General features: G+C 41.4%; 1 protein-coding gene across 2 annotated transcripts in view; it reads right to left on the bottom strand.

The window, feature by feature from the left end:
- Nucleotides 1-20,852, bottom strand: part of EFHC2 (EF-hand domain containing 2) — a 209,584-nt gene that overhangs the window by 75,437 nt on the left and 113,295 nt on the right. For both annotated transcript variants that reach the window (XR_002729725.1, XM_023202816.1), the window contains exons 8-11: nucleotides 19,604-19,772; nucleotides 12,770-12,912; nucleotides 9,955-10,151; nucleotides 6,820-6,950 (exon numbers count right to left, since the gene is read on the bottom strand). Coding sequence is in view for 1 of the 2 variants with exons in the window: in XM_023202816.1 (XP_023058584.1) it covers nucleotides 6,820-6,950; nucleotides 9,955-10,151; nucleotides 12,770-12,912; nucleotides 19,604-19,772 (640 nt within the window). In the remaining variant the exon portion in view is untranslated. The remainder of the gene's footprint in view (nucleotides 1-6,819; nucleotides 6,951-9,954; nucleotides 10,152-12,769; nucleotides 12,913-19,603; nucleotides 19,773-20,852) is intronic.

The following is a 20,852-nucleotide window of genomic DNA, read 5'->3' as shown; positions in this document are numbered from 1 at the left end:
TTCCCAGACTTCCTTACAGTTAGAAATATGCAGGTGACCCAGGCTCCCTACCAATCAGGGAAGTAAGACTGTGCCTCAGAAGGGATTAACAGAAGAAAAGCAGCTCAGGGTGGGCCACATTTGGTGTCAAAGGAGCCCAGCCTTCAGGGGTGGTAAAGGACGATTGCCAGAAATAGTGGTAGCTATGGCCGTGGTAAAATCAGGTTCTTGGCAGCAATGCAAGCGCAGCAATGAGTCATGGGTGGTGGTGGTGGTGGTAACAGAGGTCATTTTCTCATCAGACAAGTTCTACGGCCCTGTTTTGGGCACTGTTCCTATAGTTCAGCCTTGAGCTTATTTCTCCAGCCCTTCCAAAGACACTGTGAACCACTCAGGTTCCTTTTTAATAAATTCCTTTTTTTTGCTTAACCAGCCAGAGAGGATATTCCTTTTTAAAACTAAGCCCTCACCAATACAAACACCACCACCAGGCAGTGACAGAATCAAATCAAAGATCTCCATCTTTTTGACTCCCAGGCTAGCATTCTTTCTACAACAACATATTATTTATATTTAATGCTTTTAGGAAAGTTCAAAATGCTGTTTTCAAAAACGTATATTGAAATTTCCATTTTGAAGACAGGCTATGAATACTGTCAAAGAATCTATTTGGTTCATGATAAGAACCTATGTTTGAGTGCTTTGGGATTTTATTGTCTTTGTTTTTGCTTTTGTTCATATAGATTCACAGACTAGTGGCTTCCTTAAAAGATGCTAGATTGCTTACAATAAAAAAACACCAATAGCAATGTACACAGAGTAGTCCAAATAAAAATAGAGCAAAACCATACAAAGGGAGAGATAATTGCCCTAGATAAATCAGGATGAGATCATTATCATGTTCTAAGCACTAAATTTACAATCTGCTTCTGTGAAGTAAAGGACACCAACAGGGTGGATTATATTAATGTTTCCCAGCCTTGGTCCACCAACAATGATGTTTATTATTTTCCATCTTCAAGGTCTACAAGTTTTTAGAGTTTCTCTTTCAACCTCATTTATTAAAGAATGTTTTGAATGACCCCCACCATGAGTAAATATAAAGCTTATAGAAATACTGAAAACAGGATGTACATTCCTATTACTATTGTTGGTGACACCAGTTTACAACTATTGGGATAATGCATTTTCATTTTCTAAGTATCCACCATGCACTAGTCAGCTACAGTAAGAATTTTAATATCAGTATCAAATGTATTCATCACAACAGCTGTGTCCTATGTATTACTAACCCCATTTTACAGATGAAAAAATTATTCAGCAGCCTCTCCAAGGCCACTAAGCTGGTAAACAAGAGAGCCAAGAGCTGGATCTGGGTTTGCCAACTCCAAAACCAGTGATAAGAACTATTTCTAGGCCGGGCGAGGCAGGAGAATGGCGTAAACCCGGGAGGCGGAGCTTGCAGTGAGCTGAGATCCGGCCACTGCACTCCAGCCTGGGCCACAGAGCAAGACTCCATCTCAAAAAAAAAAAAAATAACTATTTCTATTATATTACCCCTTTTAGGAAGAATTTTAGTTTTACAAGAGAGAAAATTTCCTCGAGGTTCTAAATCTTAGAAGGAATTTATTACATGGATGTTCACAGGCTAGCTACTGACCCTACAATTGATAATGGGGGCCTGAAGAAAAAATCTGTAATAATTCACTATGTTCATTGAGGTCTGATACACTGGGTTCTGGAGGTATCTGTGAAAGACACAAGAGTGAACCAGGCACGGGCCCTGCCCTCTGAGAGCTTCCCCAGGTGGGGAGAAGAGATAAGCACTCAGCTAACCAAAATATACACAGGCTACATGGGACCAAGTGTCATCTCTGATGGGTAGATCAAGGCTCAGGGAGGTGGCCAGAGAGATGGACTGACCACATCTTCCTTGGGATTGGGCTCTCAGTGCTGCTGCTGCCGCCTGTGGTTCAGAGTCCAGGGCCCTCACTGGGAAGCTCCACTCTGCCCATGTTCCCAACTGCATGAAATACTAGCCCTGCCAAGCTTAGTTCCTGCCCTGCCCCCTGCTGAAATCTGCCCACCACTGCCACCAGGTATCTATCCCAAGGCTCTGAGAAAGGTTATCTGCACTCTCTTGGATAACGATCAGCAGCTCTCACAGGCGAATGTGACAGACCATGATGCCAAAAAGATTCTAGAGAGGATCAATGAAATAGAAGCAGAAGTGGTGAATTCCCACAAGGCAAAAGAGAAATGTTCCCTACTCAGATTAAAAAATCAAAAAAACACAAAAAAACAAAAACCAAACATTCCTTACTTCCGTTTCCTGATAGCTGCCTGTCCCTGCATTCCATCAGGTCTATTCTGAGGCAAATATCTCTGGGAGGCCCACACATTAATCCATTATTGACCAAGGCACCTTATGCAGAGGTAGTTTATCAGTTCCTACCCTCAAGGTTTTCCTGAGAGGAGATGCACATCTCTGAGAAGAAGGGTAATGCTAGGGGCTTGGACCACTGCCCAGAGCAGCAGGTCTGGGCCCTGAAGCCCCAGGTGTATGCTGAGAGTGCCAGGTATCTAAGCAGGAGAGAGTCAGGACCACAGAGGCCAAGCCCATAGACCTATGCTGCAATCCTGCCTTTGCTTGCCTCTGCTCTTCTCCACTATCTCAATGTACAAATTTGAAAAGAGAACATTTTACAAGAATATTATAAACTTACATTTTCAGAGTTTCCAGTTGTCAGAGCCTAGAAGGGACCTCAGAGACCAATATATGAACAAAAGAGTGAGACACAGGTAGGTGAAGTGAATTGCCCAAGTTACTTGGCTAGTGAAGATCAGGCCTAGCTTCTCCTTACTTCCGTAAGTGAGAGCCAGATGGCCCTTCCCTGGTGCAAGGAAATCAATTATTTACTTGACTGCTGCAAGCTTTAGACTGAACGTTCCTTGAGAAATAGGATCGTTCATTAAATTATTCAGCAAACATCTATTGCACTTGGCAGGAGCTGATGTGGAGGCAGGGAAGCAAATAAGCAACAACTTGACAGAAGGCTACCAGTAAATAGTAGGTGGAAAGCACTTAGCACGATGATTGGCCCCCAGTAAGTGCTCAATACATGGTGGCTTCTATAAAAGTATTATTCTTCTAGTGAGATGGAAATATGGAGAGAAAGGTAGGCAAACTCACGTGACACACTGATGCAGGATTAAGAGCAGAGGAATGATCCTATCACAGTTTAGGAAGGTCACTCTGGCAAAACTTTGGAGGATGAGAGTTAAGAAAAAGAGATCAGTTACACTGCTCTCCAGAGGGTTCGAGTAAACAGTGATGAAAAGCTGAACTACAACGGTGAAGCTGCAGATGGAAAGAAGGGGAAGTTTCCAGAGGTAGTTCAAGACGTATAATTCCAAAGGGTGAGTGGGAGAGGTCGAGAGAGGGGAGACACAAAGCCAACCCCTGGTCTGGACTCTTGGGGATGCCCATGATGGCCTTTATCAGGATACAGTCCTCTAGCTGCTACTTTACGAAAGAAGAAAACGAGGTCAAGTTAGGGAAAGTTATTTTGGGGGATGCCTAAAAGACATGTGAGGGGCATATGTCCCAGAGGTATGCATATTTCCAGGTTTATAGTTCAGGAGAAAGGTCTGAGCTTGAGGAACTAGCATGGACAGAATCACCCTACAGGTCAGAGCCAAAGCAGTGAGGGCTAGATAAAATGTACACATTCAGAACACATAGACACAGGAAGGGGAACATCACACACCAGGGGCTGTCAGGGGGTCGGGGCCTAGGGGAGGGATAGCATCAGGAGAAATACCTAATGTAGATAACGGGTTGATGGGTGCAGTAAACTACCATGGCACGTGTATGCCTATGTAACAAACCTGCAGGTTCTGCACATGTATCCCAGAACTTAAAGTATAATAAAAAAAAAAAAAAAGAAAGAAAAAGAAAGGAAGGGAGGGAGGGAGGGGAAAAGAAAAGAAAAGAAAAAAAGAAAAAAAAGAAAAGAAAAGGGAAGGTGGAACACAAAAGACACAAAAGCAGAGAATTATCTCAGTGGATTTCATCTGAGGCATATTAAACACTAAACAAAAAATGTACCCACTCAACTAGTATTTAATAACACCCCATTGTTTGCCAGACACTGAAACAAGTCATAAGGCTAAAGCAGAAAACAAGAAAGAGAAGGCCCCTGCCCTCAAAGAGGTTATATTCTGGTGAGGAGAGTCAGAATACATACACACACTCACACACGCACACACACATACACACACACACACACACACACACACATAATGAAAGGAAAATATTAGCTAGTAAAAGCACTGAGCAAAGAATTGAATTAGGGCATGATGTGATAGACACGGGCTACGTAGTTCCTTTTTGTTTGCTCAGGAAAGAGTTTGAGAAGCATAAGATGGGGCTGAAGACAAGGTGCAGGGACCCACATTTGTGGGCCGAGCACAAATGAGCAGCCCCAAGCACAGAGGGCTCAGCACCCAGCACCAAGCATGTCATATGGATCGAGACATCTAGACTCTTGGTCTATGCTCTTATTTGGAGGCCATGCCATCACCTCCAAACTAGAACCCCCAGGAACAACTCTAGTGGTTCATTATTTCATTTGGTAGCTATATATATAAATAAATACATATATTAAAATATATATATAAATATATATTATATATATATATATATATAGAGAGAGAGAGAGAGAGAGAGAGAGAGAGACAGCGCGCGCACCCAGCAGTAGGGGATGCTGCAGGGAACACCACCATTGAGCTCCCTGCCCTCAGAAAGCTCACATGCGAATAGGAGAAGACACACACAGCACACACACATAGACGCGCTACCCCCAAGTAAACAGATCTCTAAATAAAATAACTGTAAGTTGTGCTAAGTGCTGGGAAAAATACAAACAAGTGGCTAAGAATAACAGCAGGTGATCTACTCTAGATAGGATCTAGAAAGCCCCTCTGAATGAAAGCCCCTCTGGGAGCCGGCATTTGAGATGAGTCCTAGAGTTTGCTATGCAGAGGGTGGTGGTGACTGCATTCCAGGCAGAGGAAACTGGGTGTGCATAGGCTAAGAGTCAGGAAAGAGCCTGATGTGTTTGAGAAACCGAAAGACAGTCAGTGAGGCCAAAAGACAGGGCTGCAGAAAAAGAGGTGATGACACTGGAAATACAAACAGACTCACATCACTCAAGGCCTGGCTGGCTGCAGTCAAATGTTTGGATCTTATTGTGAGGACAACGGCAAGCCACTGAAGGATTTTTCAAGCCAGGCGAAACCTGAACCTGATCTGAGTTTCATTTTAAGGAATTTCTGGGATGGGGAGGTCCTTCTTTTTGAGCATGCAGCTCCTTGAGGCTACCCCTCCAATCACAGCATAGTGGTCCTTTATCCCACCCACAATGAGGGTCAGGCCTCCATCTGCAAAGCAACTTTTCCTCCTTGGATCGCCTGCCTGGCCTAAGTGCTTCCCAAAAAGCCCTATAAACTCACTAAAGTGTTTCCAATAGACTTTGCAAGTGTTGGAAAAATGGATGCTTTTGTAAAAGGACACAAATAATAAAACAAAACCACTCCCTCATTTCTGATGGAAATTTCTTGCTTACTCCTCCACTGCTTTCCATTAGCCTATGGCCTGAGTAATTGTCTCTGCTCTTTACTGTCTCCATTTATTTTCCAAAACACTATGAACATGTGTATGTGACTATGAACAATAACAAAGAACTATAAATTCTTATTGATCCCAGAAGGTTGGGAATTCTAAACAATAAAAATGTCCTCTGACTGCTTCTCTCCAAAGAACATTTTGGAGACACAAAAGAGCTTTGTTAAAACAACAAATGAGCTCTTGGGACACTCTGGGCCTAATGGTGGGCTCCAGGCCACCAGGTAGTGATGCAATAGGCGACTGCAGACACAAAGTTGGAAAGACCTCCCTGCTACCCTCTCCTGGGCTCACTTCCTCATTTCTCAGCCCACATCTTGACTGCATCAAGCACAGTTTACTATGTAGCTTTCAGCCACTATCCTTGTCAGGAGCCAGAATTCTCAGCCTAAAGAGAAAGTCCCCTTTGTCCTCCATCCATGATTTAATTTATTCTCCTAAACGCTCCATTCACTTTGTTTTCAGCCTAAGAAGTATCACAATTGTACTAGACCCTGAATTTGAATTTCCCTGTGTTTCCGCTGTTTGAAAATTTGCCTCAGTCAGCCACTGGATAGTCCCAGAATTCAGCTTCACCTTAGAGAAAGCCTTGATCAAGATTTGTTACAATATTTCCCACTACTGTCACATATTTTTCCCTCGATTCCTGTATTTTCATGTCTTTCAGAATACACATATGTGTACAAGCACACGTATACACAGATGCATACATATCACCTTTGCTCTGATAATCGGTGAAGTTTTTACTATTTTCCAACTTCACCACATTCCTGGAGATGTCCCTCCTTTGTCCCCCAGATTTCGGTGGTGGGGAGGTGCTCTTAGCAGTGCTTTTTTCTGTCTTTCTCACTCAGATGCACCATTCCTGGCATTCTGCTGATCCTTCAACTCCCTGATTCATAAGACAATGTCACCAACTGACTTTCTATGCTCTTGTCCCTCTGTTCCCATGTACAAACTCCTTTTATATGTAAATTCATAACATTTACTAGAGTATTAGTGGCCAAAACTTGACTACAAAATAATACAAAGTCAAAGAAATGCCAATTCCTAATAAAAAATAGTTAACTGATTAGGAAAGAAACAGTTCTTTCTGTTCTTTGGACAACCTTGAGGGGAAAACAGATGACTGTTAGCAGAATATGGCTTACCTGAATGTATTATAATCCACCTTCTTTGTGTGCTTACGGTCAGCAGCTCTGAATATCTGCTTGAGCTCTCTGGATTTTGCTTCTTCTTGCTTCAGCTTTTGTAGGGCAAGTTTGAGGTTACTGAAAGGATACTGTAAGGGAGAAATGAAAGGAAAAACATATTTAAATATTCCTAACAGCTCAGGAGCCCAGTCTTGCTCATGGCCAGTAAAGGGACTTCACACTGTACACATGAAGTTAGCAGGTTTGTCTTTGCAAAGAAACCAACACCGAGAAGGCATGACTAGCTTTGGATCTCCTCAGTTAAAGCTTCTGGACAACAGCTGACATCAGCATAGGCCCCAGCTCTGAGGGAAACGAGCTTAAGGAACACGAGGCCACAGAGATCAGAAAACAACCCCTGCTTCCATCTCAGCCTCCTCCCTATAACCCTTGGATATCGGCCCAATATGTTGGGAGATCCTAATGGAGAAAATGGGATTCAAAACTGCATAAGTAGCCCTCCATTTTCGATCTTTAGAATGGGGTCCCCCTGGAACTGTTATCCATTAGGCAACACACTGATGAGAGCAAGGCCGGGTACGGAAGATCCACACAGGTACCTTAACCCCTTGCACAGTCATTCTCTGGGCTGTCTACTGTTCCTGTCTTATCCTGTGACTAGCTTTTTGACTTGGTAAGAATATTTCTTGCATCCAGTGAAACATAAGGTCGTAAATAATTATAGCTAAGAGATCAAAAATGAGAAGATGAAATTTTAAAATAAAAACATTGATGACAATTTAGTCTAAAGATCCCTCTCTCCCACCAGAAAATGATCCAGGTGGTTTGGCACCTATCGCAGACCCCTACTCCTCCCACTTTTTTGCATTTCCTTTCATCTATTTCCATGACAGGATCTATTAGCTCTTTTGAAAAGATTCCGGCCAGGTGTGGTGGCTCACGCCTGTAATCCCAGCACTTTGGGAGGCCGAGGTGGGTGGATCACGAGGTCAGGAGATCGAGACCATCCTGGCTAACCCAGTGAAACCTCGTCTCTACTAAAAATACAAAAAATTAGCCGGGCGTGGTGGTGGCGCCTGTAGTCCCAGCTACTCGGGAGGCTGAGGCAGGAGAATGGTGTGAACCTGGAGGCGGAAGTTGTAGTGAGCCAAGATCGCACCACTGCACCCCAGCCTGGGCGACAGAGTGAGACTCCGTCTCAAAAAAAAAAAAAAAAGAAAGAAAAGATTCCTTAGGCTGATATTAAACAGTATAGCAGACTTTCTCTGCTTAGAATGTCTTTGTTAAGGGCAGTTTTAAAATAATGCAGTTTTCACTTGGGATGCTGATTCCAGATAATGTCCTACCCTGCTTTTATTGTCCCCAAAGGGGGAAAAAAAAAAACTTTATATCTTATATTTATACTATATATATTTTATATTAAGGTATAGGTTCACCCTCTGATTGGAAATAGAATTCTAATTTACAATAGTAACACTGATTGAGCTTACCATGGGCCTCATGGTTAGCTCAGAGCTTCACACACATTATCACATCTAATCTTCATAGCAATTCTATCAAATAAGCACTGTTGTTCCTTCCATTCCAAAGATGAAGAAACCGAAGCTCAGGAAAAATACGTATCTAAGGTCCCTCAGCTATTAATGTGGAGTCAGGTTCCCAAGCCAGGCCTGCTGGTTTCCAGAAATCTGAACTCCCGATTACTGAGCTTCTCGTCTAGATTCAGTGTTTTCGAATAGCTCCTGGTTCATGGTTTTATGATAACCTGAATCCCTAAGACTATAAAGGGAGAGATGGCGTGGCAGCCATGGAGGGTGCTTCGCAGGCCTCCTGTCAAGAGAGACCCTGTGGAGAAGAGCATCGTTGCCTGACAGACTCCAGCTGCCATACCTTCCAGATTCACACAGAGTTCACAGACAATGTCGCTGCTGGGGCCACCCTCTCCCCAGGCTGTTCCCACCCAATGACACAGCACAGCAGGGGAACTAGAGCCAGGCCATTCCTGCCTGACAGGGGACCTCTGTTGGGCAGTCTGTGCTCTGGGGCTCCCCTTCACTGAGAAAGTGAGACATTCTCAGAGCTGCGCTGTCAGCTGAGGCTTTCCCTACCCACCCCTCCTTCCTTTCTCTCTCCTTCCACAGGGGTTCAACCTGCCTCCCGGTCTGAAGGCCCCCCTGCCCGCTCCTGTCCCCTCCCCCTTTATCCTTCTCAGAAATTTCCCCCATGACATCTCTCACACTTCTCATTCTGTCTTGGCGTCTGCTTCTCAGAGGACCCAAACTGATATGAATGATGTGATGTACACAGAGACACTGATCTTAGCAACTTAACCCCAGCCATTTTATATATAAATGAGATAAAATTGGCACTGTATGTATATAAATGGTACATAAATATTATCACTTATAGGTAAACTTTTAAAATAAAATTTTCCAGATAGATTTTTCCATATTAGGCAATGATTCCCAAATAAACATGTTTGTACACTGAACTAGCCCACATTTAAAATCAAGATTTTATCAATATGTTATTTTTACTGAACAGCATTGCCATAATGGCACCTGCAGTAACAGTACCCATCTGCCATCTTATTTCAAAAAAAAACTCTTTGAGCTCGCTGTCGCCAGTTTATCCTGAAATCCTTATTTAGGCCTCAGGTGGCCACTGTTATGGGAAGTTGCAACTCCAGCAACTATTCAGTTCCCTTGAGGTTTCTGTTTGTTCAGGTCTTGGCCTTCTCTGTCGGCCTGTGCCAATTAACTGGGACGGCACAGTGTGTGGCACCAGATTTTTCTTCCTTTCCTATAGTTGTTGAATTTCTTTCTGAAAACATTGTTAGTGTCAGCAAAAAACCCAGGAAACTTGATTCAACCCTGGCCCTGCCTCCTGCCTGTGCCTGGAATCTGTGATGCTGGGCAGAGGAGAACCCAGCATGTAAACAGAGTAGACAAGAACCTGGCCTCTGTGATGGGACATGTGGCCAAGTCACACGAATCCATTATTCATGCCCACATGTATGAATGCACAATGTAAAACTGGTGGCAAGATGAAGAAGAAAAGGCCCTAGAGAAAGAAAAACACAGACTGCAGAGGACTGAGAGGCAAGTGAAGAATTACACAAAGTAAATTCACCTTATCTGTATTCTGCTCCATGTAGTTTAAGGTATACTCATCAGCATTGAGCAAATGAAATAGGTAACCATTCACATTCACTCTGACTCCAATGTACAGCTCCTCAGCCTTGATATATTCAGATAGTTCACTTTTAAAGACTCCTTGTCCAGGCTTCTTAACACGACTTCTTTTCAAGAACATCCCACCAGTAATTCCTATAGAAAAATAGAAAAGTTCATGAGCAGCCTTTATTCTTAAAAGAACCATCTGACTTGCCTTCAGAGTTACTTTATCTTCAAGCACAGACCACCATATAAGTTACCTGTGAACTAATATTGCCTGTTGTTTTGGACTTAAGGGAAGAATGAGGCAGTGAGTGAAGGAGTAAGAATTCCTAGGCGAGGGTGTTCAAGACAAAAAGCAAAGCCAGGCATGGTGGCATGTGCCTGCAGTTCCAGCAACGCAAGAGGCTGAGGCACGAGGATCGCTTGAGGCCAGGAGTACAAGACCAGCCTGAGCAGCATAGCAAAATTCCATCTCAAAAAAAAAAAAGAGAGAGAGAGAGAGAGAAAAAATGATGTGTAATTCTAGCCTTGTCTTCTCTCTCTCTACTCTCTTCCCAGTCCAATAAGCACTTGGCAAGGACCTCCTATATATGCCCAGAAGCATACTGGGAGTGTGGAACATCAGGAAGATACTCATCTTTAGAGCATGTTTGAACAATACCAGTTAGAAAATTCCTCCCTTGTGCTTATTTCCACCTATTTGTCCCAGATGATGTCTTATACTTAATCTGACATGCAGATTAAGTAGTAAATGCCCTACCTCTGTAAAGGAGATTACTTAAGTGTTTAAAAGTAACTATGGGAGTCCCCTTAAGTCATTTTTTCCTACAGGTAAAATCCCTTTGCTTCTTTTAGTAATGCTTCATATTAGTTTCCAGAGCTGTCACCATTTCATCTGTTCTCTTCTAGACATTGTTTTGACCTCTTGGAAAGTAGCCAGTAGAGTTGAACAGGGAACTCCAGCATCTTCTGATACTGAACTGAAATCTACAGACCTATAAATATAGCCTGAGACCAGATAAGCTTTTGGGTCACTTCATCCCACTCCTCCTACCACATTCAGAAATGATAGGTGGTAAAAAGACACAGGCTTCCGGGTTCTGTCACTTGCTCGCTGGGTGATCTTTAGGAGTTATTTAATCTCTCTGAATTCTTATTGGTACAATGTGAATCAGATGTGTGGAGGCCCTGAAAATTTACTTCTCAGGTCGCCTATAGTGAAGAACATAACTGATGGAAGGCCCCAGCTGTTGTGTTCTTAAATCAATCTTCAGGTGTGTGTTGAGGTCACTCTTCCCACAGGCTGCTGCCAATAGATGAGTGACCAAGGCAGGGATAGTAAGATAGGCTCACTCCTACAAAACAAGGACTCCTCCAACTAGCAACTTTGCCTTAAGGACTCCCTCTCAACCTTGTCGAAATTTTCTTAGAATTTCACTGCAGTCTAAGACTCCCTCTTTCTTCCTTCCCTTTGTGCTTCACAGGTGTCAGAACTGTACTACAGTGTGACAGCTCTCCCAGCTTCTTCTGGCTCCTTCCACATTTTCCCTCACCAGCATTCCCCCTATTAAATCTCTTGCACATTTAATCCTGTCTTGGCAGTTGCTTCTTGGAGGAGCTGGACTAACACAAAACCTAACCTCATAAAGTCCTTGTAGGGATAATAGTAAGTTCTCAATCATGGCTGCTGTGATTACTAGTAAGCTTGCTGCTGACTACCATCACTCCTTTCTGTTTCACACATGCTGCAACTTGTTTGGCCACATCTCCCCCATTCTAAGTGTATAGAGTTGATTTTTGACCTGTAAGAGCATGATTTATATTCATCCCTATGCAATTTCGTATTTTAAGATTTGATCCATTATTCAAATTACTGTGAAGCCTTAGTTATACAAGTTATTCATTACTCATCGGTGTGCTAAGTAGCTCATACCAGCTCATAGGAGCTGATAGTTGAATTCTCAGATATTTTGCAAGCCAGTTTTTAAACTCTTGGCTGCTTGAAATTGGCCATGGTTGGGGTATTCACACCATGGAAACTGGTAAACAGTACAAATTATGGCTTTTAAAATCTTTGTTCAAAGAGCCAGTTAACCAGCACATCACTGATTATTCTTCCCAAATGCATGTCTTCAGCACAGATAAAAGTTCTAAACGTGTTGAGACAAAGAACAGGATCCTACAGTGCCATGATTGGGTAAGTCAATGGCTCTCCTCAGCAGTGACGGTGGTACCAGCATATTGCAGAGAGGCATTCTATGGGCCTCAGTGCAGGAACCTTGGCAACAACCTCAACAGACAGAAGGACCAGATAAAGACGGACCCTGACGATTGAATTTGTGTATCTGGGATTCTTGTCTTACAGCCAAACAAAAATTTTTTAAGTAGGACTATCAAGAATACAGACTTCCTCTTGGCTTGCTGGCTACAAGTAAAACTAGTGGTACCCAGACCATGAATTTGAAGCCCTTGGGTTCCACAGAGGTGCCTCAGAAGTCACAGTGGAAGTGGGGATAGTGGCAAAAAAGAAGTAACTCCAGGTCCCCCGGCCCTAAGCCAACCAAAACTGTTCCACTTCTATCATTTTAAATGTTTAGGTTCCCATTTAAGAGATCTGTAAAAAGAACTCTATTGTTCGGGTTTTTTTTTTTTAAAGCCTCTATTGTAGATAATCTAGGCTACAAAACCAGATCATGTTCCCTAATTTTCAACATGAAGAGACACTTAAAACATTCTCAAGAAAATACTGTGAGAAGGGTATCTCTTACCTGAATTCCTCTCTATAGGTTCAAACACTGAAATGGTGTCATCACTGAGATAATATGAAATAACAAACATCCTGTCCAAGTCAACACATTTGTCTGTGACTAGTTTTGCAAAAAAACGGAGTATACTGCTTTGGAAGCCATAGCTAAATGGAACAGAAATGAGAGTTACAGCATTATACAGGTAATCTTCCACATATTATGGTTTCAAAAGTCTGCAAAAGATATAATATGGCTTTAATATAGTAGGCATAAACTGTCCAAAGTGAAAGAGTTCAACCGTCTTCTAATTAAGGTTCTAAATCTAAATGCAGAGGAATTTTCTCAGTATATTACGATATCTCTGATTCTTTACATGTCCTGGGTAACACATTGGGAAAATGAACCCAAAACAAACGTCATAAACACACTGCTCAAACCAGCTGCGCTAATTGGCTGTTCTCTAATGATGAGGCTAGTCACCAATCACAATAATCATGCTGGAGAGAAGAGCAAGCACCTAGCCCTACTGCATGGGCAATCCTGGGCTCTGCCAGTATCTGAGGCTACCTCCCCCATTCACCATTCACTGTCTCATGCCCTTTGCTTTTCTGTTTTCCAGCCCACATCCTCTCCTCTCTGACTCACTCCTCCAGCTCCCCAGCATCCCCCCAACTTTATTCAAGGGAAAAATTAACTTTTCCTTTTCAAATGCTATAACACATAGGATGGACCCACCTTTTTTTTTTAATAGTGCTTATCACTCATATTGTAAGCCATTACAAGTCTGTTTTCCAAGGACAAAGACTGTCTTATTAACCATTATCTAATATAATACTTTTTACATTATAAGTATTCAATAAATGTTTATGGAAAACTGTTATGAGATCTGTATTGATTGGAATTTGCACTCAGAATTCTATGCATAAATAGAAAAGTCTAGTAGACTAAAGATAGGATCGAATTATAGAATTAAAAGTTACCAAAGTTGACTGCCTGGTCACTGAAGAAACTGATTTCTGATCTGTCAGCAGAAGCATGTCTGCGGATATCAGCTAGTGCGAGGTGGACTTTGTAACAAACTGTAAACCCTTGGAGAGGTCTTTGATAACTAAAATCATGACCCCAGGGAGGTACACAGGATAATAAACCATGTCCTCTGTCACAACTCTAAGCAGAGAAGTCTTCCCTTGCAGGGTCTCCTAGGCTAAAAATCATTCTTTCCTTGTGTCCACAGTGATTAGGAAAATAAAACAAGTATTTCTGACTTGCAGAGGCAAAAAGTGCTTTTCTCTGCCCCTTTCTCGGGCTGTACAAGAATCACGGCTGAGAAAGGATGGCACCAAGATTCCTAGGCTTGAGGCCCCATGTGAGATGATGTGCGGCAGTTTGGAAAGCTCACCCTAGAATAGCCTGAGCAAAGCAGCCAGGTCTGCACGGCTGTTTTCTCAGTACCCAGTTCCCAGGCTTCAGACAGACCTCATATAGTGTGTGGGGCGCGGGGAGAAGCTATGCCTTATCAGCCATCTTCTCTGGTACATAATTGGGTTTGTAAGTAACAAATAGATTTGATAGCCCCTCTCACACAAAAAAGCCATAACATTTCAGATACCCGAAATATCACTGAAACAACTGAGGAAGGTCTAACTTCAGGAAAAGGAATATTACTGTAAATTTAACTTCTTATAATTTATAAGTGTATATGTTAAGTGTGGGTTTTTCACACGTTCAATATGCCTTTTTTTTTTTTTTTTTTTTTTTACCTAAATCTAGTGTTCTGGAGATCTCATCAATTGAGAATATAATCTACTCAATAAAATTTTCAGACTAGCAGTTCACAAAGTTTATTGTATATAAAAATCACCTGGGGAGCTTGTTAAATATACAGAATCCAGAGTCCCATCCCCAGAGATACAGGGGGATTCAGTAGCTAGCTCACATCTCCAGAAACCTGCATTATTAATAAGCACCCCAGAAGATTCTGATAAGGAGCTCCCCTGGGCATACTTTGAGAAGCACTGCAAGTGTCTTCAGATATTTCCCTAATAACTACTTCTCAAACTTCCCAGAATATTCTTTTTTATCATAATACTCCAGCTGACCACCTACTTATACCTCCTGCATCAATTGTAAGGTCACACCCAATTTAGCTCTATATAGACTTGTACTCTTGGATGGTTGTTTTAAAAATGTGTTTATTCCCGTTGTCCCCAAACAAATTATAAATTCCTAGGTCCAGAAGCCATGTCTTAACTTTTTCTACATATAGCTCGGAGTTATCTAAAATCATTATGTCAAATTCTTCTCCCATTTTCTCTCGAATCCATTTCCATTAGGCTTGCTCTACCTAAACTGCTCTTGTAGAGGTCAACAATGATCTCCACAATGCCAATTCCAATGCTTAATTTTTTGTGCCTATCTAACTTAACCGATCAGCAGCAACCAGCACAAATGATCACTCCTTCAGTGTTACTCTTGCTTCACTGGCTTCCGGGATCCAGCATTCTCTTGGTTTTACTCCTACCTCTTTGTTTGCTCCTTTTTAGTCTCCTTTGTTGGTTCCTCCTTTTTTTCCCCAAGCTCCTAATTGGGGATGTTTCAGAGTTTATTCCTTGGTCATGTTCCACTCTATGTATATTCACTCCCTTGGTGATCTCATCCAATCTCAAGGCTTTAATACAATTTGGTATCATGGCTTTAAATACCATCTACATGCTGATGGTGTCCATGTCCACCTATCTTCTGAACCCTATACTCACACATGTATTCAATTGCCTACTTGGTATTGCCACTTGATATCTAATAGACATCCCAAACTTAACCCGTTCTAAAACTGAACTTCTACTCTTGTCCCTAAACCTATCCCATATCCAGTCTTTCTCATCTCAGTGGATGGCAACTCCACCCTTCCAGTTGCTCAAGCCCAAATTTTGAGTCATCTTAACTCCTCACTTCTTTCATACTTCATAACCAGTTTGTCAGGGAATCCCACTGGCCCTACCCTCAAAATATTTCCAGGATCCACTATTTAATTTCATCACTTCCACTGCACTCACCCAGATCTGAGCCACCAAAACTTTTCTCTTGGATTACTGCAGTAGCTTCTTACCCGGTCTTAATTTCCACCATTGCCATCTATAGTCTGCTCTCAACATTACACTGGAATGATTCTTTTAAAAAGAAAGTCAGCTCAAGTCACTTCTCTGCTCAAATTTTCTAATGGCTCCCTTATCACTCAAAGTCAAAGCGTCCTTAAACAGTCCGTAAAGCCGTGTGTACCCAGTTCCCCATACACTCTCATCTCCTCTCTGTGTGCTCTGCCCTTTACTCATCTACTCCATCCATGTCGGCCTCCCGGATGCTCCTTGAATATCCCAGGCACTCTTCTTGCTCAGGGCCTTTACACCGACTGTTCCTTTTGCCTGGAGCACATTTCCTCTCTTCAGTAAAGTCCCTCAAGACCACACTATTTAAAATTGCAACCAGGAATGTTCCTCAGCCCCATACTCCCAATCTGCCTTTATTCTTTCCACAGCAACTTAATACCTTCTTTATCTTTTTTATGGTACTTAACATCTTGTAAATATTTCATAATTTACTTATGTATTAATTGATGGTCCACCTCCCAGAACTAGAATATAAGTTCCACGATGGCAGGCCTTGGTGTCTATTTTGTTCGCTGATGTATCCCAAACACTCAGAACATTGCTTGGCACACAGCAGGGATTCAATAAATAGTTGTTCACTAAGATAATGAATGGCTCATCCAGGGCTATACACCTACTAAAAACCTCAAATATAGCTACAGCTATAGAATCTTATGGTTGGAAGACACATGAAGGCTTATTTTTATTAATGGGGAAACATTTTTAAAAGAAGGAAAAAAATGACTGGTGGTGAAACCAGATGGACAATATCTGTAACAAGACAGAGATGAAGATTAAACCACGAATTTTTCGATGCTATATGGCTATGACTGGCACAAGTCTGGGATAATAACCCTCCCAGTGAGAAGTCATCTGTCTCTTCTATCCATGATTAAGAACTGGATGAGTGAACATTTATTCTATTTGCTCACTTCTTATCCATTCCTTCTCTTCTTAGACAAACTATTGATTCCCAAATATATAGCCAGCACTAGCTCTTATGGAAGCAATAAAGCTGGCCCCTGCCCTCAAGGAGCTCTTGGTCTAAAAGGAGCCCACAAATTACATAAACAAGTCCTTAACATGCACTGTTATATGTATAGATTCTGTCGAAAGACAGGCAAATTCCAGAAGTCAGATTTCCCTGGGTTCAGTTCCCAGTTCAAGTAAAAATTAGCTGTGTGACCTTGAGGAAGCTGCATGGCCTCTCTGAGCCTCAGTTTTCTCATGTAAAAAATGGGTACAATAACATTATCTACTTTCCAAGAATTTGATGATTAAATTAGATTAAGTATTGTAACATAGCACATAGTAACCACTAATGGCTTATTATGAGTAATCAGCAACAGTAATAACATTATTACTAGAGATATAATCAACAGAGTACTGTGGGCACACAAAGAACAGAGTAACTCATTCAGCCTGGTGCAGCAAGAAAGATATTATCCTGGCTCTTCCTCCTCAGACTAGACAATCTGCCCAGCAGGCTACCACAGTGATATCTACCCAGATAATAAAGAAGATCTTTATATCCATCAAAAGCTCATATGCTTTAATCTGAAACTATTCCCTCCAACGACTCATAGATCAGCATTAACCTCAGAACAATAGCACCAAGTACATTTTTAATAGCAATATATATATAATCAAAGTGTCATGTACAATTTCATATCTCAATTCACAGTTTATTTGTATTTTAAAAAACTATTCTTTGTATGCTTTGTGAAATCATCCTCCTTAGGTTCTTACAGTTTTAAAACCTTGGGTTATTCAAACTCATGTATAAGTCTCCAGCTGAATGTGCTAGTTACTATGGAAACATGGTCCCTGTGTGAGAAGAGCTTGAGGAAAGTGTATTCCTGGTACAGATTGAGCAGTGGACAGAAAGAACAAAATGAGAGCCATTTGTGCCTACACTACCATCCTTCAGCCATGACAACATGACAAGAACATAGAACACCATCTACAGTCAGTGTTCTGTGGGCAAGTTTACCCAGTGTAGACAGAAAGAGGGACTAAATCAACTACTCACAAAGAACGGTTTTCCCCTGGGTTCCAGAAGCAACACCCTGGATAATATTTCATCTTGTTTACTTATAAGAAAAATTCCCTCTCCTTTTACAATAGGGACATTCTTTCTGCCCACCTCCTTCGGGTGGCTGTCCTTAAAAACAGCAGTTAGTCATCAAAAGTCCTACCCTGGAACCTCACCTAAACACTGTTCTCGATCAGGGAGGACAGAGTATAAGCTGGCAACCCTCTTATGTGATAAAAATCAGTGATTCTCAAACACTGGTGTGTCTCAGAATCCCCTGGAAGACTTGAGAAAACTCAGAATGTTGGGCCCCTTCCCCAGAGCTTCTATCTCAGCCGATCTGGGTGGGGGGAGGCACAATAATTAGCATTTCTAAAAAGTACAGGGACCATTCCTGAGAAGCATCAAATCTAAAACTTAAAAATAGAACCCTAAAGTCTTTCAAAATAAAAGATCATTTCTAGAAAGACGAAGGACATCATGTCATAGCAAAGGCAGACTTTTAGACATTCTATATAATTCTTAATTGATTTTTACCACTTTTACAAATATAACACAACTACTGTTCTCTCTCCTTCAAATGTTCTACAACAACACCTGACCCCAATCAATTTTATGAAATTCAGGATGTCTTTTTCTTCTCCTTCTCCTAGACTTACCACGTTCCCTTTATCAATGTTTCTCCCCAGAATCTCCTGATCCATTATTTCCCTCACACAGGACTGCAAGCCTTAGCCCACATCCTATTCAAGCACCTACAATGTTTCCCCACCACTTTTCCCCTGACTTCTTTCTCCAGGGCTCGCTCTCCCTGCAGAAGCAAAAAGTAGCCGAGGGCAGTGTCTACATTCTATCTGCATGATTTACAGGCAGGTTTTTCTCCATGTCTATTAGGAATACTTCTGAAAGTCCATCATTTAAAATTATATTCAGCCAAGTGAGAAATCTATGGTTACTGAACTCAACCAACCTCTCAAGTGAAAACAACAACATTAATCACCAAGTAACATTTTTAAAAACACGTATAAATCCTTGAAATCTCTATAGTGGGGGTTGGCAAACCACAGTCAGTGAGCCAAATCCACCAGGCCACCTGTTTTTATATGACTTTTGAGATAAGAATGGTTTTTACATTTTGAAATAGTTGGCAAAATCAAAATAAGAGTAATATTTTGTGATATGTAAAAATTATATCAAACTTGAATGTCAGTGTCCATAAAAAAAGTCTTATTGGAACACAGTCACACAACCATTTACATTCTGTCTGTGGTTGCTTTCACGCTACAAAGGCAGATCTGAGTGGTTGTGACAGACACCGTATGGCCCACAAAGCCAAAAATATTTCCTATCTGACCCTTTAAGAAAGAGCTTGCTAACTCCTACTCTACATCTTTCCCATCTTCGGGAGACAGACATATAGATAGATATGGAAAGGCAACATAGATTGGAGATAATATTACTTTAGGGGCCTCCAGATGATACTTATTAAAATAAGCACTCAAGTAAGAACCTGTTAATACGTGCATGTTAATCAACCTCATTAAAAGCCTATAATAATGTCTTCCCGGACTTGCAATTAGATGAGCTGCGTGACATCTGTTTTGTCATGAGAACTATGTTATAAACCCCAAGCACATTTGGGAAAGATCAGACTAAAATCATGGTTCCCTCAAGCACCTGTCTTTTTCCATAAACTTCTTGAAGTTCCTCCGATGAGGTGTGGGCTTGAAGCCTATGCAGGTACGGAGAGAATCCTCTTCAGAACCAAAACCGTTGTAAGGTGGAAATTTCCTTTCTATTTTTGGAGGAGGAGAAGGAGGCTTGCATGAAACTGAGGTAAAGTTCTCTAGAACAAAACAAAGGCAAACAAAACATCAATATTTTTTTTGCCCTGATTATGGCTGTTTTGAAAGGTTTGTTATGTTTTCAAGATCAACATGGAGATCTTTGTAGACTATTTTAAACTCTTTCAAACAAAACACAGCAAAATCCTGTGAGAGTACGTTTCAATCTTGTTTACAAAAACCATGGAACTCAATAATCACCATCGGTTCAAAAGTTAAAAGAAAAAAAAAAGAATCTATGTCATATAAGTAAACGTTTATATTTTGTCATCACATTCCCATTTCTGAATATTTTTTGTTCTCCTCTGATTTTTCCAATAATATGAAAATTCATACTTGAAACTTTATGCCACTCATTCCATATTTTAACCTGCAATTTAGCCCTCTCCTATCTCAGTCAACACTCACTAATAAAATTCTTTTCCAAACAGGACTTATTCCTCACTATTCACCTTTATCCTTCCGCATCCACCATCTCCTCCTACTGCACCCTCTATTTGAGTACCCTCCATTGCCTCCAAATCAACTCCAGCTCATAGTATTTCCCTATGAAGTTCAAAAACAAACACCAAAATAAAACTTTCCTCTCACCAGCCACAGCCCCAGGTAGCTTTTGTTAAGCCCAAGAAAAGACTACAATTGCACTCAAATGCAATGAAGTGAACAAACAAAACAGAAAGAGAAAAAACTTTTAAAATAGCCAACTGCCTACTCTCTCCAAGGGAGTGCTATGCGGTAAATACTGTTGATTTTATTTATATACTTATCATCTGTGAGGAAAGAGAGGTGGAGAGAGATCTGGTAACATATTTGTAATAGCCTAGGAACTTTCAGGTACTCATTTGCGAGGTTGTACAATCTCAGAAGCAACCGTGCTCTCCAGAGCAAGGAACATATTGACCTGATCTATCCAAGTCACTGTGTTTGTCCCCAACATAAATGGCAAAAAAGATGCCAGATCTTTCCTAAAACAAAACAAAACAAACTCCCACAGAATCTATTTTCTACTTCTTCTCCAAGCTTCAGTATGACATAGGTGTTTTCAATCATGAATGAAAGGAGTTCTACATAAGCAAATATTT

This window comes from Piliocolobus tephrosceles, chromosome 12 (assembly GCF_002776525.5).
Source record: "Piliocolobus tephrosceles isolate RC106 chromosome 12, ASM277652v3, whole genome shotgun sequence".
NCBI lineage: Eukaryota > Metazoa > Chordata > Mammalia > Primates > Cercopithecidae > Piliocolobus > Piliocolobus tephrosceles.
The sequence above is the reverse complement of the archived record's forward strand: the minus strand, read 5'-3'. Positions and strand labels throughout refer to the sequence as shown.